The sequence below is a fragment of the Chelonoidis abingdonii genome, chromosome 3 (assembly GCF_003597395.2).
Source record: "Chelonoidis abingdonii isolate Lonesome George chromosome 3, CheloAbing_2.0, whole genome shotgun sequence".
Lineage (NCBI taxonomy): Eukaryota > Metazoa > Chordata > Testudines > Testudinidae > Chelonoidis > Chelonoidis abingdonii.
In genome coordinates, this window is record NC_133771.1 from 143504458 (window position 1) to 143527908 (window position 23451).

Here is a 23451-nt window from a genome sequence, read left to right on the forward strand (position 1 = left end):
CTGGGAGATTTCTGATAATTTGTGCAGGTGGTGAATGAGAGGTATATTCTTCAGTGAAGGGCTCTGTGTGTTTGAGGTTATTGTGTGGGCTGGTTGTGCTGTGTGTGGGTTGTGCTGGGAGACTTGTATTGATTTATACAGGTGGCAAATGAGAAGTGTGTGCTGCAGTGAGGAGCTGTGTGTATGTGGTTATTGTTTTACTGGTTGTGTTGTTGTGTGTGTGGTTGTGTTGATGTGTGTCTGTGGGGGTTGTGCTGGGAAACATGTATTGATTTGTGTGAGTGGCAGTTGGGTCATGTAATTCACCATTTGTCCAGTCTCCCTCATACAATAAATGAAATTGTTGCATGCAAATTAGCTGTAGAGTAAGCGTGGTGATTGGTTACATTACCTCTGATATCACAATGGTCTAGGACTCTTGGCATGACACAGATATGTGCCTTATTATAGCAGTACACCACACAGGAGTAATTCGTAAAGTCAAAGTGGCTGAGAATTTAAAAATCGGATGGTTATAGACAGTGAAACCCAACGATGATTCAACCTGGTGATTTTCTGAGCATAAAGTGCTCTCAGCTGTGCTTGTAGCTGTTTCCTTTCATTCACCCAGACTCTACAGACATACTAGGCTTCAGAGTGAGAATCCTGGAATCTTCTTATATAGGTAGTAGAACCAACAGAGATTGGGACTGCATTATACACTGCACAAACATAGATATACATCCATATTGACAGAAATGGGCTCCAGTTGCAAGATTCCGATGCGGATCTGGATTTTGAACATCCCAAAGAAATGATGATGTGGGGTCCAGGGTTTTGGCTTAATCCATTATAAAAATAGACCTCTGGATTCTCTTGTGGATTCAGAGTCACATATGGGAGGGCTCACCTGGCTTTAGTTTGATGCCTTGTGATTAATTAAAAATAACTTATTTTTAAGAAAAGAACACAAAAATATTTAAAAGAATCCAAATTAATGCCTGGTGCAATATGAGTGACACCACAAATGTATTTGGCATATTGTGTTTGATACATATCTTTTGTTTTTAATAAACAGCCATCTGAAATGCTAGGCAGCCATTTTTAAAAAACCTTTTGATTTACTGTCTTCCTTTTTATTTTTTTTCTCTGCAGACTATGTCAGAGAGTCACAATGATCCTGCACAATAACACTACAGTCTCCCCCTTGTTTTCAAATGTGAGCTTCTTCTGGAATAGAGATTCCCAGGGAACAAGGCTTCTTGAGGCTGCAACGTCGGTCATTGGCAGCTATGGTTTCCCTCAGACAACTGAGAGTTTTCCCTTGACTACTGTGGAAGCAGCCAATAGGTCACTAGATGGCATGAGCAAAGATCCTTTGGGTGGACACACACTCTGGCAAGTAGTTCTGATTGCCTTCCTCACTGGCATCCTCGCACTGGTGACCATCATAGGAAACATCCTGGTGATTGTGGCATTTAAAGTTAACAAACAACTTAAAACAGTCAACAATTACTTCCTGCTGAGCCTTGCATGTGCAGATTTAATCATTGGTGTTATTTCAATGAATCTTTTCACCATATATATCATTATGAACCGCTGGGCTTTGGGAAGTTTGGCCTGTGATCTATGGCTCTCCATTGACTATGTAGCCAGCAATGCCTCTGTCATGAATCTCCTTGTCATAAGTTTTGACAGGTATTTTTCCATCACCAGGCCACTTACATACAGAGCTAAACGAACAACCAAAAGGGCTGGAATGATGATAGGCTTAGCTTGGGTCATCTCGTTCATTCTTTGGGCCCCTGCCATCTTGTTTTGGCAGTATTTTGTTGGGAAAAGAACTGTGCCTCCTAATGAATGTTATATCCAGTTTCTAAGTGAACCTGTCATCACTTTTGGCACTGCCATAGCTGCCTTTTATTTGCCAGTCACCATTATGACTATTTTATACTGGAGGATCTACAAGGAGACAGAGAAACGCACCAAAGAGTTAGCAGGGTTACAGGCCTCGGGCAGCAAAGCTGAGGCAGCACGCTTCATTCGCCAGACTGGTAGCTCCAGAAGCTGCAGCAGCTATGAGCTGCAGCAGCAGAGTATGAAGCGATCCACCAGAAGGAAATATGGCCGATGCCACTTCTGGCTTACAACAAAGAGCTGGAAACCCAGCCAGGATCAGGGGGACCAGGAGCACAGCAGTAGCGATAGCTGGAACAACAATGACGCAGCTGCTTCTCTTGAAAACTCTGCCTCCTCTGATGAAGAAGACATTGCCACAGAGACGAGGGCCATTTATTCCATTGTGCTGAAGCTTCCCGGTCATAGCACCATCCTCAACTCCACTAAACTACCCTCATCTGAAGACTTGAACGGGTCAGGGGACGACTTGCAGAAGACCAACATGGGATCAAAGGAGAGGAAATCTAACAGGTTGCATTCTCAGAAGAGTGTGGAGGATGGTGGAAACTTTCACAGGAACTTTTCTAAGCTTCCAGTTCAGCCAGGGTCAGCAGTAGAGGAAGCCAAGATTTCTGACGGCATTCCATCAGTGGCTAAGACATCCACAGCCCTGCCTTTATCCTTGAAGGAAGCAACCCTGGCCAAAAAGTTTGCCTTGAAGACCAGAAGTCAGATCACCAAGCGAAAACGAATGTCACTTATCAAAGAAAAGAAAGCGGCACAGACACTCAGTGCTATTTTGTTTGCCTTCATCATCACCTGGACACCATACAATATCATGGTTCTGGTGAACACCTTTTGTGATAGCTGTATCCCCAAAACATTTTGGAACCTGGGGTACTGGCTTTGTTACATCAATAGCACGGTGAACCCTATGTGCTACGCATTGTGTAACAAAACATTCAGAACCACTTTCAAGATGTTACTGCTGTGCCAGTTTGACAAACGGAAACGACGCAAACAGCAGTATCAGCAGAGGCAGTCAGTCATTTTTCATAAGCGGATCCCCCAGGAGGCTTCATAGAATAGTATTTTTAACAAACAAAAAACAAACTATCAAAGGGCGTGTGGGAGGGGGAGTGGTTCCCGGGTGCTGATACAAACGTTTCATCATCAAGTTGTGAGAGCAGCTGCCAGGTTTATGTATCCTTTTAAAAAATCCAGTTTAATATTAATATCAAATCTGCATTAAGCAAAAAACAGACAGACTTCAAGGTTTTTTATTAAGGAAATGAAAGACTAAATAAAGTTTTCCTACAAAATTACAAGACGCTGTAGAGCAATTATGAACCCATTACTGATCAGCCCAGTTTTTTGGTTGTAATCAACTCTAGGATCTCAGGTAAGCACATCTAGCTAGTCCAGTTCCAGCTGTTTCCAAGGAATCAACAGGTTTCAATTCAAGTCACATATGGATACAGCAAGCTAGTTAAATATTGTTATGAAATTATTTAAAACACTGTATAGGTTGCAGAACTGCTTCTTGTTATCCCAGTAAACCTTCTTGTCTCCTCTTTTGGTGTGATTCTCCTCATAGCCCTGATTCTTGAACCTTTCAGAGTATCTATTTGTGCAGCTCATGTTATGTGTGTGTGTGAATGCACAAGTTACACTCACACTCCACCATTTATATATATAAATATGCCAGGAAAAAAGTGATCTATCAATCTAAATTCTTACATCGGTCCCTATCATTGTGGTATGTGAGTGAAATATATGATTTGACAAATTAGTCTGTAAATGTAAATTTATTTTGTTATTTGCAAATTGAAATTCTAGTGTATGTTTGAAACATAAAATGCACACCATTTAGAAAGAGGTAAATAAGCTCAACCTGTCCAAATATAAATCCACAGATTATTGCTGTGGGACATATGCCAACCTAACCTTTAATACAGAGATGCAGCCAGATAAAATTCTGTATGTTTGCAGTACCATATTTCGGTCCAAGTGACGATGCCTCCTTGGAAGCACTGGCTACTGAGCTGGAAGTTGAGCACAGAATTCTGGAATCTGTAGTCTCTGCAAGCTCATGTCTGTACTAAAAGTGATGAAAGTTGAAAAAGTCTGCATTTTATGCAAATAGAACTTTCATGGACTGCCACTGTTGCCTTCAGTTGCAAAAAGATTGTGTAGAAGAAATCTTTGATTGTTTTGAACCTGAAGGACACTTACCCTAAAACATTTCTTTTTCACAATCTGTTTGAAAAGCATAGTGGATATCATCAATTTGCAAGCTGGCACTTTCTGATAAAGAAAACAAAAAGGAGCTTTAATATTCATAATTTAGACAAGGCCAATATTTCCTGGTATTTATGATGTAGACTGCACCAAACACAGTGTGGTTTATAAAAGTCAGAGATCCCCTGAGGAAAGTACTGTACTTTTAAGAATTGTTCTAAATCTTATTTAGTTATATGTTGAAAGATAATTTGATATTAGCCTTTGAACTGACCAAAACAATTTTTTCCTGACACTCATATTTTGCTGAAAATAATAATAAAACAAAAAACAAAACAAACAAAAATCCCAACAAATTTCCTTTATAAAGAGGCATCAGTGTTGTGAACACAGAACTGGTATAAAAGTTGCTTTTGTATTCTGTGTGAGATGGTGTTTACAGATGATTTTGACAGCAGTGGAAGTATATTAAATAGTGTCTGTATATGAACTATTTAATTTTGTGTTATGTTTATATGAAGAAATATTTATATAGACTTCACCAAATGTTTTATTTAATGTTGATAAATATTGCTCTTCAGTCTTCAACTGTAGTGTCCTTTTAAAGTGATTCATAAAGGTCCGCTTGAGCAATGAATACAGTATACCTAGCTTTCATGTCACTAAAGCAAATATACTCATAACATTCATAGTTTTTTATTGTTTTTGTGGTATGAGTTATATTAAGTGTCTATCTTAAACAAAGTTTGTAGCCTATGCTCTAGGTCTCGTGATAAGAAAAACGTAGGCCTTGAGCTGTAGATCAATACATTTCAAGGTGGAGAAACCCATAATTTACTGGTCAGTTTTGTTTGCCACATACAACCAAAGGCACAGGGAGCCACCAAACTCTTTCCTAAGCTGCATAGAGAATTACAGAGCTTTATTTTACAGAACTGTGGAAGAACGAAGCACATATCTGCAGTACATATCATTACTCAAGTTGACCTTCTAACTAACGTTTGAACAGTTATAGATACATAGACATATATACATATTGCCATCTTCTTATAGTCTGATAATTAGGGTAGTGCAGTGCCCTCTAATTCACGAAGTATGAGAGCAAGTAAGAAAGCCAGAGTTGAGCAAGAGATTATTATATAATGCTATTGATTTTACTATGGAAAATTATTTTTCTACCAAAGTTAAGCTTCTTCTGAAAAGCAACTGTCACTATTGTTTACATGATAGGAAGAGTTAAAACTCTTGGATTGTTTTCGGAGAAAAAAATAAACAATTTGGTGTGTGAACAGGCTTGTAAATGTTATTTTACAGACATAACACATTATGTGTTTATACACATACTAGAAAAGATTAATTTAGTTATATATTTACTTGAAGAAATATGCACTATAAAATATTCAAAATTTGGCTGCATTGCAAATACAATTCTAAGCAATGGGAAATCAGATTAATATTTCATGTGTGTCTATGTGTTTGCACTATATATATAGTTTACACTATATATGTGTGTATGTGCAAACATATATACATGCACAAAGACATATATATGTGTAAGAAAGGTGCAATACAAAAGGAAGTAATGGCTCACATTTGATGGAGGAAAGTGGAGTCGCAAACACTGTAAAGCTGTCAGTATGAGTGCAGACAGTTGTGTAAACCTTTCTTACATCAACACATGGCTTCAGTGGGGCCTACTCATAGATCCAGTCCTGCTCCTGCTAATTTCAGTGGTACAGGATTGGACCCCATGAGAGCAGATTAATGAAGTTTAAGGTTACTGGAGCATCGAGAGTAAATTTTGCAGGGTGGGGACCCAAAGGCTATCAAAATGGCAGACACTGTAAACCACTTTCTGAGACAACAGCACATTACAGCATCATGTGGCTTTTATATATGCTAGGGTTATATAAATTATTTATGTGACATAAATTTGATTATGACTATAACCTCAGAGGCTGTGAAAAATAAACTAATATCTGACTGAATGGGCTGGTGGCAGACATAACTGCAGCAAACACATTTTTCAATGGCATGATATAACTTCTTGTCACAGCTATAGGGCAAAATGAAATTGCAGCTCTACTTATCTCTGACATAAATCTAAAGGAATACATTAATGGTCTGATTCTCAAAGGTGCTCTGCATCTGCAATTTCCACTGACTTCAGTGGGATTTGTGGCCTCTAAGCAATCTGAAGAATCTGGTCATATAAGGGGAACCAGTCATGTTGTGGAAAACTAGCATAGCCACGCAGATGTGCTGAAGAAGTTGCTCCTCTTCATCTATTAGCTTGCTAAAATCTTCAACTTTATTTTTTCTTTATAAGTAACTGTATTTTCTTGCTCCATGAAACATTTGGGCCATTCTCCACCATGTGCCTATAATAAATGAACACATGAATCTAAGTACACTCAGTTCCCCTGTACAGGATACAAACATCAAAACAAAATAGAAATCTATTTGTATTTTTCCCTGGTTGGCAAGGTCAGTAAGTTTAAATATGTACAGACGAATACACTACGTACACTCACAGTGGGCATAGCTGTGTGCTATAATGCTCATCTGTGTGATAAATTGCATTTATCATGCAGCCTTGGCACCTCATGATACATGGACAAATAATCTCATGAAGAGCAACTGAAAAGACTCAAAGTCAGAGACTGCTTTCGTTAGAGAGGAGACAATAAGAGGAGACATAATAGAAACATACAAAATAATTTAACAGTATAAAGCTGGTAAATCAGACCCTTCTGTCCTCTGTATCTCATAACAAAGGGGCACTCAGTGAAAGTGAAAGGGGACAAATGCACAAGTAATAACAGGAAATACATTTTCGTGAAACACATAATTAGACTATGGAACGCATTGCTACAGGACACCGTTGAGGCTGAAATCTTAGCAAGATTTATATTAACATTTACGTCTTCCCCATGTAACACATTCCACTTGCTTCTAGCCCTGGAAGGTCCTAAGATATTCAGTTTGGAAGTTATGGCCTTTTTGTGTGTGTGGATAGAAGAGCTATTGTAGTAATTTGTGGAGGTGCTTCAAATGTTGTATTTTTGTTTTTTAATAGTGAATATTTGAAGTTCAGTGGCTGGAATTTTTAGAATTAGTCTTGGTAGAGATGGATTAGAAGATGAAGTCCAGCAGGTGGTTACAGGATCGGACTCCTGAGTCATCTCAGGGCCCATGTGTAAATCTGTGGTAGAGATCATCCTCAAATCAAGGGATCACCGATGACAGATGCAAGATAATGGTGCAAGATAAATGCTCTTTGGTACATGGCTATCACGAGCATGTATGTGTATGCACACATCTATACAGAGCATTAATATCTGTGCTGTGGATTTATATATAAAATTATACTGAAAAGTCAGCCAAAAAAGGAAGTTTACTTTGATACCTCATGAACTGTAACCTGACAGCAGAACTGTGTTTACTTTCATTCTTTCACTTAGCTTCATAGAGAAGTTTCCTAGACTTTTCGCAGCACAGAGCCTGAAAGTGGATTCTCTTTTCCTGTGACAATGGGGTTTTCTGTGTGTTATGCAGGCTCTTTGAGCTTTTCAGATATCTAAAGATAGAAACCATGTCCCAGATTTCACCCATTCTGGTCTCACACCCATTTTACACCAGGATTAACTTCATCAACTTTACCAGACGTATTCCAGATTTCCACCGGTGTGAGATCAGGATTAAGCCGTGTATGGCTAAGAGCAGATTTTGTCTAGGATGAGATAGGTGAAATAGGAGTTGACTACATTTGGGCTTGGCACCTATTGTGACCCTGATCCTACAAGCTGCTCTCTATAACCAAATTCCTGCATGCATATGGGCTCCTTACAGCTTTAGTAGGACTTAGCGAGTGCAAGGGTCCATCCAGGTGAACCGGCTTGCAGGTTCAGGGTCTACTGGGGAGCTGTACATCATTGCAATATTATTAGTTTTAGATAACAGGTGTAGAGGTTATCTCAGCTTTACTAGGTTTATTCATAGTCTCGACATAAGATAAAAGGGGTGTGGAGAATCTCTTGATCTTCACACTCTGCTGTATGAAATCACACTGTCATTTGCTGGCCTCATGGAGGGAGTTATGCACACTTTGAAAACCTTGCTTGCTTGCCTGTTCGAAGAAATACAGGGTATGAGTCCAGAGCATTCATCTTTTTCTTTAACACAATAAAACTTTCACTAGTTTAACAGGGTTGCATGATTCAGGCTTCAGAGAAAGCTTATGAAAGTGGTGATAAAAACATTCAGCTCATTTGCGGTATGGAGACCTAACATGCTTCTAAACGGGTGAAGCTATACAGTTTATTTAACTTAGCAGAAATCTTGGAAAATAAACAAATGGTAGAAGGTTTTATAGAAGCTCAAATTCTTCTCATACGTAAGGCTGAATAAACACATGTAAAGCAGTGTCCAAATAAGTTCACTACATGATTGGCTTTGTAAGCCAACCGCCTCCATCATTAATTATGACATACATGTAAGAAATGGATGCCCGGGTCAAGACTTTTTGATCTAGTCCTTGTTTTATCAGCACAGCACTTAATGACTGTACAATAATTCAGAAGATTTTTTTTTCAGGAATTTCAAATTAAGTTTTTGCTATTTGTTGCCTCCACTAAACAGTATTTCATGGTGTGGGTGAAATGAAGCTAGGCCTGTAAATCTGTGGTAAACATCAGTCAGTTGGCTATGTTTAACAATAAAAAAATACCCCAACACAACACTGCTAAACACAGAGATTTTAATCCGGATTGGAAATTATTCAAAAGGGCACACCTAACATTTATTTCACATGTGGATAAAATATCCTGAGGATCTTAGTGCTATCTCAGTGAAATGGAAATAAAGTCCATGGGCCACATCCTGACTTCTGGTCTGACTGCAAACATGTAGATCCAGCCGTCTGAGATGTTGCTTTGCATGTGGGAATAATTGGGTGGCCTTGAGCCACTGTGGTAACTCTTAACACAGCCTCTAAATCTTCAGCATAGAGATGTCTCAGAGAAAGGGGGTGTGGCTATGTTGAACAGGTGCAAAATGAGACAGCCGTAAGGCTGCTGTTCTTTGTGCAGAGATCAACCTGGGCTGTGGAGCATAAGGGTGCCCTAACCCCTTTGTTGTTTTCTCCCTTCCAATCTCCTCCACTCTGCATTGCTTGGACACATCCCAGAATAGGCATCTATGCAATAATACTTTGTGCACTGCACTTTCTTAATTTATTACTGTATCTTTTCATTGCGATTCCATCCACTCCGCAAACACACACACACACACACACAGAGATTTACACACACTATATTTCAAAGTGCAAGTTTCCCAGATTACATCATCCCAAGACTTGGTGTGCCAAAATTAAATCAGGACATGACTGGAAAGCCACAACTTTCTACTGTAACACTATTAATGTAAACAAATTTATGTCCTCCAATTTTTAAAATACATTTAAAAAACCACTCTGTTGCTGATAACTTTTTTAGTGGACCTCTGACCTACCATATAAAAAGTTCATGAACTTCTCCTTGTTGCTTTGCAACTACAGTTAAATTCTTTTCACGTCAATGACACTGATGCAGCCAGAAAGAGAAATAAAAGAATAGGTGGTCATTTTAGCTTTTATTGCACTGGACTCCATTCTGAAGTCCTCACTCAGGCAAAGTGTTCATTGAATAGAACTGACGTTTTGCCCAAATGTAGGATTTCAGGATCAGGCCCAGTTTTTGCAAAATATACAAGGACAAACTTTAGGGGGGAAGTTATTTTATTTCAGCATTTAAGAGGAAAGAGTAAAAATTGGAAAACTGATATGTGGTCGTAAATGGCCTTGTCTCTTAAATATTTTTATGCATCACGCTTGTCTTCAAGGAAACTGACATAGAAGTGCTAGGAATAGTGGGTCAGAAATGCAGTCCTCTTGGGCAGGTCATATATTCATTTATCATCACGTGTGATAAATAACCCTTAGCAGGGCTAAAGCTTCCATTGTTGAAGATAATGGGATTTTGGATAGTCCAAAAATCATTTCTGATTCACTATAGATGGTATAAACAACTGCCACTTACTGTAGAATTTGTTAGCCTAAACTGCTCTGAAAATGCTGTACCTGTATGCAGAATATTCTCTCTGTCATTCTGCCTGTATGTGCAGATATATAGCCACTAATGTCAATGAAGGTCCTTTTAGAAACGCTATCAAAGCAGTACAGCTACATAGGGTATTTTGCCCGCAGATACTGTCAACATCTCATAAGGTTGGTGCACACATATGTTGGTCACCACCTTGAAAACTGAAATTGTATCATTAGAAAAGCACATTGTATACTCCATAGAACTTTCAATTTTTAAATTTTGCTACGACATCATTTGCAAAAGAACTGAGATTATTAGATTACTAGTCTTCTTTGTGCACTATTTATGCAATATATGAGTTGATCTCTATAGTATCATAGAGGAGTTAAATTGAAAGCAAGATTTGCTAATTCATAGCTGTTCCCCGAAACTATGTTTTACCATACATATTGGGACAGACCTCAGAAAACATCAAACATAGGAGGAAATAAAATATCTATGCAAAATTTAAAGATTTCAAAAGCAAATATGTTTTTTTTTTAGTTTGGTTGGTTGTTTTAAACCCTAATATACCACTAATGAAATTTAGTAAAAATCAAGCAGATTTTTAACTCAGAGAAGATGTTACTGTATTACAAAGCTTTGGGGCTACAGTCAGTCAAAGTTATTGGAAGTCAGTAAGGGAGGCAGAATGTCACAAAAAGTGTCCGAGAATTTATAAATGTTTACTCTGCCTGTTTTATTCTTAACTGAATTTCACCTACTCAGACGATGGCTATAACCCAACTGCCTCTCTTTATTGACTAGTCATAAAGTTAGCAGGCAAAACAGATTTTCCATCCCCCTTCTCAAACACTCACTTGAATCGAAAATTGCCAGCTTTTGTCTAAATCTGAATTAGAAACATTCTTCTATTGCTTTTGAGGTGGTGTGGATTTTGGAATTCAGGAGGCACTTTGGTCTCAGGACTGTGGTTGTGAAATGGAATCTTACATCTTTTGCTCTCAGATAGATATGTTGGATATTCTGTTAATAGCAACAAAGCTAGAACTTATGACATTACAGGAATTTGATGAACATATTCAATGTCCCGTGATATGTTTTTAAATTCTTAAAATCTGAGACACTTCCGTATTATACCTATGACTGTGGATCAAAGGAGGCTCTACAGACAATAATCTAAATCTGCATTTGTCTGTGTAAATTAAACTTGTTGTAAGATCTGAATATTTAAAATAAGTTTAAATCCTTCAGATATTTTTTTCTTATGGCAAGCCTGAGAAAGATTTTGAATTACGTGGACATAGAATAAGTGAATCTCTCTCAAGCAGGATCCACAACCACGTTTTAAAACTCAGCCTAAGACATTAGAGATACAAGAAATTAATTTAAATCTGCAGAATTAAGTCCACTATTGAATAAGAGGAGATGCTTCCATAAGCAAGAATGTCCTTTTATAAATGGCATGAAGTATTTTAAGACCTTAAGCACATGCTTAATTTTAGGAATGTGAATAGTTCCCTGGCCTTCCATAGGGACTATACATGTGCTCACAGTTAAACACGTTTAAACAGTTTCCTGAATCAGGATCACAGTGTTTAGCACCATTCAGAATCAAGCCCAAAAGGCTTGATCCAATTCCCATTGAAGTCAGCAGGAGAGGGATCATGCCATATGTTGCTTTTGTCTGGAGTAATTAAGCATCCTGATGGCTTCATTTCATAAATGTGGGTCTGTATTTTAACTACTTGATGAATCCACTTGTTTGGAGATTTCTTCAGCCAGCAGTTGTGGGTCTGAAATAAACGGCACTAGGCAGATGAAAAATAATTCAGGCGGCTGTGAAACTGATACAGCCCTGTATCTATTGCCTATTAGCAGAAGTATTTGTCTATAAACAAGCACCTTCCCTGCCCCATATATAAAGTGTGTGTGTATGTACATATGTGTGTACATACAATGTTTTTAAACATTGACCATGTTTGTTTTTGCTATGATGCTTAACTGCAGAAGAATTGATCTGGCAGTTAAATAAAGCACTGCCTTACTGTATGGCTAAGGTAAATGTTATAATAAAAAGAATCCCAGTTCACAATGAACACATTTTAAAAACAATAACACACATCAGTGGAAGACTAGAGATGATCAAGATTATTTACAGTTATTTGCCTCAGTGGTACTCTGCCTCTTCTAGGTAGTAAAAACAGCAACAACATGAAAAGGTTGACTATGCAGCACCTGGGCATTTTCTGAGATACTTATTATACAGGAGTACTCCATGTTCCCCTTGAAATCAGTGATAGTTCACTAATCTGTGGAGAGAGGTTGGGTGCTGAATTAACAGTAAAATGATGATGCAGCCTCCAAAGATCAAGTGCATTGCCAGCAATCCACAATTCTCTAGGGTTTTGAATACTCAACGTGCAGCTAGCGTGGACATCAGCTAGCATGAATTGTCATAGCTCCGTTGAATGTGCCCCAAACTGAGGATCAGTCCCCCTGACAAGTGCTGTAGAGACGTGGCTTGTTCCTAATTGTCACAGAGGAACATTGTTCTCACAACAGATTTTTCTCCTGCCAAGTTATTTCAATTACTACTATTTTTTTAACCCCACACTGAAATCTGATTAGGTGGCACCTTCCCTGGCGGAATTTTTCTAGCTGAAACATTGTAATCTACAAACTGCATTTACCCTGAATAGCCCTGATAACAATAGCATTAGATAATTTCATTTCTTTCATTGCTGCTTACAGCACTGCTTCCTTGTTAAGATAAAAAATGAATGATTCAATATTAAACTCATATCTGATTGTACTATACATTGTGTGCTATGCAGTTGTTGATGTAAGATTTACATAACTGCTAGGTGGTGTTTCAGCATTTGAAATGTATTTCCGCTTTCTCTTTTCCTCTCTAAAGCTGAGAGCAGATATAGAATACAGACTGAGCAATTGGGAAATATGAAACTGTTTCGTATCAAAGTAATTTTAGATTAGAGGCTGCAAGAGTTGTAAACAATCTTGAAAAGTCTATTAGAAGTTAAAAGTCAAAGATTAAAATCTTCACAATGTAGATCCCACTTTCAGACATTTTGGGGGAAACCTTTTCCTCCCCCACCCCCTTCTAGGATCAGTCTGTAGAAGTAGCTCTGTACTGGTGTCCATTTGCATGCTACAACACAACTTTAGCTGCTAGAACTTCATTTCATGAAAGTCTTTTGTTTCCCCAATGAATTCTACAGGTTGTACAGATACTCTACGCTTGGTTGAGAGTGCCAGCCAGTTTGGGGGCCGGATCTAAACTCCTACTAACTGCAATAGACCTCTGGAGTGCAAATTTTTACCACTGACCTACTGAATGAATGCAGCCAGACGTTCCCCTCACCACAGCTTGCGACTGCTTATGTGGCAGTAAATCATTCAGTCAGTGCTTTCCAGCTTGCAATCATTAATCTGAAATTTTAAGAGTTTGGTTTTGTCCTCTCTCCTTTGCTTCTCCCTCAGACTGTATAGCATATGACAGAGCCATACACCTGTCATCAAAGCAGTCTGGTGAGAAGATAGTTGTAGATCATGTTACAATCATCATCATCCTCACTTGCTCCAGAGAGCAATGGATACATAGAGCAAAACCTACATTGAAAAGCATACTCAATTGAATTATAAACTCTCACATCATCCCTTATTCCTATTAAAGTTGGAAAATAATGGATATAAGAGACTGCTCAACTCTGCTCCCTTGAGAAATTGCCACTCATACTTAGCTGATGCATGTATGCCTGTATTTGTCAAAGTTGGTATTTTGGGGTGCCTCTATACTATTCTGAGAGAGGCTAAAGTTAATTCACACAGAAATATTACTGGCTTTTTTTTTTTTCACCACCAGCTCCCAATAGCAAGTTTAATGCTGTCACTTCTGACTGTACTGGAGTCTTCCTGTATTTTGGACTATTGATTAATCTTCCCTCACATGTGCCAGTTTGTTCAAACATCTTCCTTTCTCTTTATTTCCTCCACAATGGCTTGTAAATCTATACTCTTCAGTCCTTTACCACAGCATATTGAGATTTAGACAGTATTTGCTGCGGGCAGTCTCTCTTCGAGTCAAATTGGACCCTTAACTTGTTGAGCTATCACACAGCTACATGCTAGTTTTTAGCCAGTGCTCTTTAATCTTAATAAAATGTAATAAAAGTATGCACATGAATAAAATACTGATGCATTTAAAATTGCCCATTCGTATTATTTCCAATAATTTAAAGCAGTTTTAGCAAATATATTTTTCTATTAGGAGCAAATGCTTCAAAATGGATGGTCATGGCTAGCTATGGAGCTTATAATGAGATCTAATACAAAACAGATACTCTTCAAATATTTCATTAAATAATGTTAACTAATTCATCTTGGCTGAATAGACTTAAGTTAGCTGTTAATCCACACTCAAAACTCTCATTAACATTAGTAGGTGTTCAGGCAGGACCAGTTCAATTAGTCTATCCTTACAGGAAGGGTAAATAATACTTGGATATTATATTTCCAGTTAAAAGAAATGAGTCAAGTTCCCTCAAGTGTTAACCCTTAAAACCTGTTCTGTGCCCTCAGGGAATCTCCTTTCATTACTCCAGTGCAGTAAAACAGCATACAGCAGCACAAATTTCACTCATACAGTATATAGATGTATAAGACTAAACAGTGAAAACACATATTGTAAATGATGTGATGGAGTGAAATTGTATATATATATATTTCAAGTCTTCATAATAGTTGAAGTTTTAACTTATTTCAAGTTTTTAAGTTGAAATCTATTCATATTTGGAAATTTTGTACAAGCTTGTAAAGTTAAATACTATGTCACCTGTAATTTATTTTGTTGCCATATATTGACACATACTCATTTATATATGAAGTGTATTGTTTATCAATTGCTTCTAAGGCAGCAATAAAAACTTGAAAATTGTTCTCATTTTCCTGTCACAGATGTGTCACCTTTTATCATTGGGCCTGACATTGCTGACTGCAGAAGAAAATCTTTGTTTTTTTCTGGTCTGTTTCCTTTTAAGAAACAAATTGAATTGGTGTTTTTAAAGGCATGCTCTCTTAGTCAAATAAGTGGCCCAGTCTTGCTTCCATTATACCTGGACCTATGCCAACAACTCCAAAGGAAGCATGATTGTACCCTACCTCACTTGTACACCACCCTGTTTTCCTGACTCTTAAAAAAAACATCTCAGAGAATTTGGGGCTAGAGAGTAACTTTGCCAACTGTCCTGAGCGGTGGGGTGGGGAGTGGGAGCACTTAGCTGCATGGCCCCTGGAGAAGTGCAAATAACAGCTTTTTTCAGGGTTCATCCAAGACAATTTTTAAAAAAACAGTGAACCAAAAATTGAAAAAAATAATGGTTTCAAATGGAACAAAATGTTTCATTTTTGATTATTATTACCTGCTAAAATTTTGTTGTAGAACTGAAGTAAATTTCAAAACAATAAATTGTTTTGACTCTGTCCCTGCCCATAGGTATATGGGATCTTGGGGAGCAATTACCACACAGGTGGGGTGCCAATTAATTTCTTTATTAAAGGAAAAAGGAAGTGATGGGAATTTAACAATGAAATACGATGGGATGGGGTGTATAGGGTGTTTACAATAGACAATGATGGGGGGGGTTCTTATTGAACAGTGTAGGGAGTTCTCACAGTGGGGTACAGTAAGTGGGGTTCAGCTTAATGGGATACAGTACAGTCAATAAGCAACTCAACTTTTTATAGGAACAACTCTAGATAAAGTGTGGAATGCAAATTACCAAAAAGAATGCAAGTAAATGTGCCTTCTATATAACTGGTCACAATCTCAGATAAATTATTAATGTTAATGTTTATAACAATGCCACACAATGGCATCAATGCAAATACAAAGTATATCAGAAAAGTGGAAGGAACCAATGGGGTGTTATCAACAAGTAAAATGTGAAATCACAGTGCAATGATGCAGTAATGGGTATAATGAAATTTCCAATGTAACAGTATAAAGAATTATGACTTAGATCTGTGAGGCTGTGATAGCAGATAATCTCAAGAGTGTACCTAAAGCGGGTCAAGAACAGAGTGGGGAGGGAGTGAATGATCAGTGGCAATGATGAGAGGAGAGTCGGCTGCCAAAGCCGCGAAGACTCCGAAGCCTTGGGTGAAGCCCAGAGCAGTCCTCCAGGAGCGCTGCGAGCTGGACATACGGGAGAGAAAACAGCTGGACCGCCACTCACGGAGTCTGGGAGAAGCAGGTAGGGGAAGGCGCTGAACGTGCAGCGATGAAGAAGGCACGTGAGAATGGGGGAGGACGGCTGAGGGGAAGAAACAGGTTGCAGCAGTGAGAGACTTCCCGGGAAGTTTGCGGAAGCAGCGGGGTGAAGACAACGGAGCCAGTGTGATGGTGGATTTTCGCTAGGGGAGGGGCAGCGGAGAAGCGGCGACAACACGGGTAGGGGAGGAGCAGAGAAGTGTAAAGAAGAACTAGAGGGAGGTTTAGCACAAGCGGACACCCAAAAAAAGGAAAGAAAGTGGCAAGGGTTTGGGAGTTACACGGGGGATAAGCAGCAAGGGCGTCTGGGAAGTTCAGAGGGTTTGTGGCAGACACTGGGGGATAAAGCAGCAAAAGTTGGGAAGTTTGGGCGAGAGTGGATACAGGGGAAACGCAGCAAGGGTTACACAGGAGACAGGAGAAGTTACACAGAGGGGGTGATTGGAGCGGGGGAAATAACACACGGGAAAGTTCAGGAGAGATCGGGACAGCGGAAGCACGATCAAACGCAAACCCTATCTATCGTGCTAACTTAGCCAAATTTATATAAATGACAAGGCAGCTTAACAAAGTAACAAAACAGGTACAGAATACACCAGGCATGGCTTAATCTATCTTAACCAACACTAGGCAAAAAACAATATCACAATTCTAAGCAAAACTATAACAAGCACCTATACGAGCAAACAAAACAGCAAACTATGCAAGGCAGGTGACTTAACAAGGCAACTACAATCTGGAAACTATGACTTATTAACTAAAAAGCAAACATTATGGTGCACTTTATGCTATGGGGAGTACAGAGGGCGGAGTCGTATGTGCCCAGGATACAGTCAAGGCCGCCCCCAGGAAGCCAAAGGGTGGTTGGCTGAGAGTGGTACGGGTGAAAAGCGTAGCCCCGAAGCAAGCCACAGGGCAGAGCTTAAGCGGCGGCACAAATTATTTTTAGCGGCAAAGCGCACGGGAGCTTTAAGAACGATTTTAAGACACAGACCAAGGTTTAGCTTGAGTTGTCGAGGTTGTTGTGCTGGCGAAACAGAGCAGCAGCTAAAATAATAATAAAGGTAGAAAGTTTTACAGAGGATTTTACCAGTCCAGGCAGCAGCAAGCAAGAAGCAGCCGCAACATCAGAAGAAGCAAGGAGGCTCGGTATGGTTTCGATAATCAGAAGATCTCTCGGCAGCAATTCGTTCTTCGTGGGAGGGTTAAAAAACGGGGGTACGCTCAAAATAAAATGAGGCAGAGAAAGGACCCCCCCAGAACCCCTGCTGATCAGGACCAGCGCAATGACAGGAACCTTTTCCGATGTTTTTTGTTTCAAACTGCCTGTCTTTTAAAGGCACTCAGGCCAGTTCCCGCCAGTAATCCTGATAGTCCCTCTGTCACAGGGGAGGAGACACAGGGAAAACTGCAAGGTGAGACGAGACGTGCCTGTGAGAGTCCTGAATATAGTGTGAGTTCACACCTCAGGACTTCAAAAGACATGAGGCTATAGACTCATGCCCAGGATCTCAAAAACACATTAGGTCTTGCAGCTCTGGACATTGCCTACCCTACACCGAGCCCAGGTTTAACAAGGTGATAACAGGACCAACCCTTTGAACAGGGCAGTGGTCCCACTTAGCACGCAGCACAAGTGACCATCCCTTTGAGAAGGGCAATGGCTTTTGGTAAACAACTTAAGGGGCCCTGCCTTTGAGAAGGGCAGTGGCCCTGCTAAACAACTTAACAGCCAGGGAGGGGCGGCCATAGGAGGAGAACAAAAACAAAATGGAGTATGGGGACAGCTGTAAGAAACAAAATGGAATAGGGGGATAGCTGTAACAGACAGACTCAAGAAATCAAAATTTTTCATTTAAAAAATAGCAGAAAAGAGCACTTTTATTTTCATTTCTTTTTTTTTTTTGGCGGGTAGGGGGGAGGTTATAAGGGTTTCTTAGCTGACCAGAACAATTGGAGCAATTCATAGAATGTTTTGGTTGACCTGCATCTGCATTTTTTTGATGACATTTTTTTTCAACCCAATCATTTTGCCCAGCCCACTCCAGAAGCAGGCCAGAGAATGAAGTGACGCTCTTATACCACTTCTACACGTGGAGCTGGGGAGTGAGTCTACATGGCACCTAGGCTAGTTCTGTTGGAGCTAGTGTGCTAGAAAGGTAATATAGGTGGTGTAGGCTCAGGCTAGCCATCCAAGTACATACCCAGGGGGTTGGAGCAGGTATGTATTTGGGGTCAGCTAGTCCAAGCCACTGCACATGCTACACCACTGTGAGGGTGGAGCTAGTGCAAGTATGTGTGCACTAGCTGTGAATCTCTTAATTCACGTGCTGACATTGCCACAGAGACTCAGTTCCTCCCCTCTCTCCCACTTTCTTTGGGGAAGGAGTAACTTATTTCAACCCTTTTTTGAGGAGAAGCTTACTATTCCTCCTAGGGTGACCAGACAGCAAGTGTGAAAAATAGGGACGGGGTGGGAGGTAATAGGAGCCTATATAAGAAAAAGACTCCGAAATTGGGACTGTCCCTATAAAATTGGGACATCAGCTCACCCTAATCCCTTCCCTGCTTTACACAGCAACTCTGACTGGTGATCAGGGGTGCAGCTGGGACCCTTCCCACTCCCCACCCACTTACTGGAAGTGGGGAAAATAAAGTGCGTGGTCCCTGCTCTCCCCTCCAAGCAGTGGGAGTCATAGGCCAGGTCTACACTGGAGGGGTGGGGGGTGGGGAATTGACCTAAGATACGCAACTTCAGTGACGAGAATAGGGTAGCTGAAGTCGACATATTTTAAGTTGACTTACCTTGTGTCCTCACGGCACGGGGTCGACTGCCGCTACTCCTCCGTCAACTCTGCTTCCGTCTCTCGCAACAGTGGAGTACAGGAGTCGACGGCAGAGCAATCAGGGATCGATTTATTGTTTCTACACTAGACACAATAAATCGATCTCCAATAGATCGATCACTACCCGCCAATCCAACGGGTAGTGTAGACATCCCCATAATCAGAGCAGGGCCAATTCAGGGAGTAAAGCTGAGTAAGGGTGCCCTGATCTAGTCCTAAATAGAGCTGGGCACATTTTTTTAGTGAATAGTAAATTTACCAATAATGCCATTTCGAGGCAATGGAAATTATTCCTAAATTTGGCTCAAATGCAGCCAATTGCTTTGGCTGAATAAAAATAAGGGTTTTTTAAAATGTCTAAATGGTTTCTTTTGACATTTTTTAAATGAACCATTTTGACATTTTGTGTAGAAACAAGTTTTTTTTCCTAAAGGTCATTTTGTTCAACTCAAATGAAATGATGTGTGTTCTAGGTTCAGCAGGAAAAAAATGAAAAAATCAGTTTGGGTTTGAAAGGAAACTTTTTTTTCCCCCTTGTGGCCACCGCACCTCCCCCAAAAAAAAATCAATTGTTTGCTCAGGTTTAGTCCTAAATATTTATTAAGCTATTTAAAGATAACAGGCCAAATCCTGCTATCCTTAATTTCTCATTGACTCCAGTTGGCAGATTGTTTTGGGCAGCATTTGGTGCATTATACTACATGTGCAAAAACTATGTGAAAAGATCATTAAGGTTGCAAGACCAAACAGGAGTGGAAAAAACAGAATGTGATCAAATAATTAAAGTCTGTCCCCTAATGCATAGGCACAAGATGGTCGAGTGACAGTTGCACTGGCAACCTTAACTCTGGTGTTTCCTAACATGCAAGTGCTTGACCTTAATAGTGTTATTTTACTGTAGGGTAAGGGGAGTGTGTGTAATTTCCTAGGTTTATTAAACAAAACACAGAAATTCCACCATGTGGCATCTTGTTGAGACCCACGTGGTTCATCAGCAGGGCTGAAACCTCTAGATCCACTGCACAGACCTATGCCAGTGGAGCTGATGGAGTGACTGATAGTAATAGGTTGTCACACCCTATATGGAACATCACTAGACAGGGAATGAGACACTTTGCCAAGAAATAGTCAGAGTCGGGGATTGTGGATTCTATTCCAGGCTCTGAAGGGAAGTGAGATCTAATGGACACAGACTCTTCTTTCTGTTTCCCCCAACCTTGATCCCTTCCAGTCCTTTCCCTCCAATCTGTCCCCATCCTAAACTCTTTCCCACTCCTGGTTCACTTTTCAGGCTTCTCAGCTCAGTCCCAGTCTCCTTGCCCTGCCAATCTTTGTCTCCACTTCAGTACTCCCCATCCCAGTCCCAGTCCCCCTAGTACTCTTAGTTACATCATTCCCTTCCACTCCCAGTCCAGTGTGCTTGCCAAGCACCTTCCAGTTCCCTCCCCATCCTCCACTCCTTGCCATCAGTCTCCTTGCTCAACCAGTCCCAGTTCCCTCCTCCCAGCTCCTCACTTGAACTGTCTCTTCTTCCTCCTCACGTCCTTCTCCCTACCATAGTGGTTACCAGAGCCCAGCCTGTCCTAATGTCCATCCAACTCCCAATCCCAGTTTCCCATCCCCACTCTCTCTTTCTGCCCGCTGTTAGTCCCAGGCTCCTGACCACATCCATGACTCCTTTCCCAATCTACTCTCCTTCCTCCCCATCCCCCAAAAAGAGGTCCTGTGGTTGTGCTAACTCAGGCCTGCACAACATGCAGCCCCCGGGCCACATGCGGCCCTCATGGGCTCACTGTGCAGCCCACAGGCAAGTGGTGGAGTTGGACTGCTGGGTTCACCCCCTGCCTGGGGGGGGGGGTCCACCTCACAGCCCTGCCCGTGCATGCCACGCTCCAACTGCCCTAACCGCATGTGTCTCTGTCTCCCACTCCTTTGCCTGGCGTATAGCAGGTGTGTCACTTCCAGGGCCTGCTGAGGCAGGAAGCGCTGGGCATAAGGCAGAGCCAGTAAGTGTTGAGTGAGGGGATGGGCTTCTGGCCTGGGCTCGAGCGGCAGCTTGGAGGGGGAACGGGGACTGGGCTGAGACCTCCCTCCAAACCCCCCCTTTGGTTGGGGGGGGGGGGCAGCTACTGCACTGGTTGGTCCCAGGGTGGCCTCTGTAGTGACTGGGGGCTGGAGGGTTGAACTGTCTGTGGGCAGCCAGGAAATCCCTGGGGGAGACGTGTGTGTGTGTGTGTGTGTGTGTGTGTGTGTGTGTGTGTGTGTGTGTGTGTGTGTGTGTGTGTGGTTGTGTGTGTGTGGGGTTGTTTATGGGTCTGTATTGCAGGTGCCCTGCCCAGTATCAGAGGGGTAGCCGTGTTAATCTGGATCTGTAAAAGCAGCAAAGAATCCTGTGGCACCTTATAGACTAACAGACGTTTTGGAGCATGAGCTTTCATGGGTGAATAACCACTTCGTCAGACCCCACTGCCCTGCCCAGACTGCTGCCCACTTCCCTGGTCCAGGGACCTTCCCCCTCCAAAGCCCCTATCACACTTCCCTCCCCCCCTCCGGGTTCCCTCGAGCCGAGTGAGTGGGCAGTGGCGATGAGGCTTTATACTTGGGGGGGGGCAGTTCCGCGGGGCTGGGCAGCGCTGGGGGGGGGGCTGTTGTTTACACAGGGCTGGGGGGGTTCAGCCCTCAGCTGTTTCCTTTGGAGTAATATGGCCCTCACTGCTTTACGAGTTGTGCAGGCCTGGAACTGGTTAACAGTTCCTTCCTCCATGCTACCTGGGTGTGATTAAGGGCATCACTGAGAGCACAGGCCAAAACACATGGTTCTTAAATTCCTGTGCCCAGACCCATAATTGGCCTAATCCAAAGTGGTGAGGAACTGGAATTGTAGGAAAAGTCCTGCTCAACCCCGGGCTGGAGCATGCTCAATAAGGACATAATCGTCTGAGATTTTATCTGTGAAACTCTACCAAGTCTCTTCTGAGCAGGTGTGATCTGTGATTTTTCAAAGGTTTATAACTTGACCCTATTTTGGTGGATCTTTTCAGGGCTGGCAAAAGGGACATCTCTAACACAAAAGCTCTTCCTGCCCCCAATTCCCCCTGCAAAATTTAAAGTACACTTCAAAATGATGACAATTCTTGAACTTCTTGAAAAGAGGGCACCAGAATTTTTTTTTTAAACATGGGAAATTGAAAACAGGCTCTTATAATGGGAAATCTCAGTCAACTTTTAACGATGGGTGGTTCTACCAGCCCTGCCTATAATCAAACATCAAAGCGCAGCCTCAAATGCCTCTATATGTAAAAATAATGCCGTTTGTTCAATAGCAGGATGCCAGCAAACATTAATTTCATGAGATGGTTTGCTGCTTGAGTCAGTCTGCAGTTTGAGTTAAAGCTGAAGGTTTGTTCAATGTGTAGGCATTTCAATACTCTGAAACCAAAGGCCATTCTATCTAACCCCTAACTATGGGTCAGACTGTGCTAGTCTTACTAATGCCTTAGTCCACAAGGTATCCTTTTGTACTCTATATATTGTGGACTAAGGTACTACTTAATTTGAGTAAAGGTACCACAATAGGTATGCCACATTCATCATTGTGGTACCTAAGTGTAGAGCCCATCTGAATGATATGCAACTCAAAGGCATGGTTCTAGTGCTTTTTACTATCGTTTTTATAATGTGGTGATTTGCACATGACACCAGAAAAGTAATTTAGCAATTGACTCTGTGTTTAAAAGCCTTCTGCTACAACCACTAGGCACTTGCATTCTCTTTGCTATTTTTACAATAGCATTAAATATTACACCAAAAGGTCTGTTGATGACTGCTTCGAAAAGAGAGGTGTGGGTGTTGGTGTGGTGTGTGTAGAGAGAGAATAGTGCCTCTGGGTGAATGTGGGTTGTTATTTAGTACTTGAGTTTGGAATGGGAAATGTAACTGCTATGTGTGACGTTCCAAGCTCTTGCTGCAGGTGCTTTGCTAGGGATGGGAGGATGGGGAGGTATTTGTGTCACGGAGTCCCCGGGCGATGCTCTGGAACTGCTCCCCACTAAGCCAGTCAGGACTTTGGGGAGCCTCCTCTCCCTTGGAGCAGACTTGTTCAGGGCAAGAA

At 41.1% G+C, this 23451-nt stretch overlaps 1 protein-coding gene and 1 long non-coding RNA gene across 2 annotated transcripts in view; one reads left to right on the plus strand and one right to left on the minus strand.

Annotated features, from left to right (window-relative positions):
• CHRM3 (cholinergic receptor muscarinic 3) overlaps positions 1–4635 on the plus strand; it is a 183555-nt gene extending 178920 nt beyond the window's left edge. Inside the window, exon 2 of the mRNA XM_032794035.2 lies at positions 1135–4635. Within this exon, the coding sequence (XP_032649926.1) occupies positions 1135–2962 (1828 nt within the window). The 3' untranslated portion in view covers positions 2963–4635. The remainder of the gene's footprint in view (positions 1–1134) is intronic.
• The window catches only part of LOC142046491 (uncharacterized), a 200634-nt gene extending 182231 nt beyond the window's left edge, over positions 1–18403 (minus strand). The window contains exon 1 of the long non-coding RNA XR_012655439.1: positions 18374–18403. This is a non-coding gene — a long non-coding RNA (uncharacterized LOC142046491). The remainder of the gene's footprint in view (positions 1–18373) is intronic.
• Positions 18404–23451: the final 5048 nt, after the last annotated feature.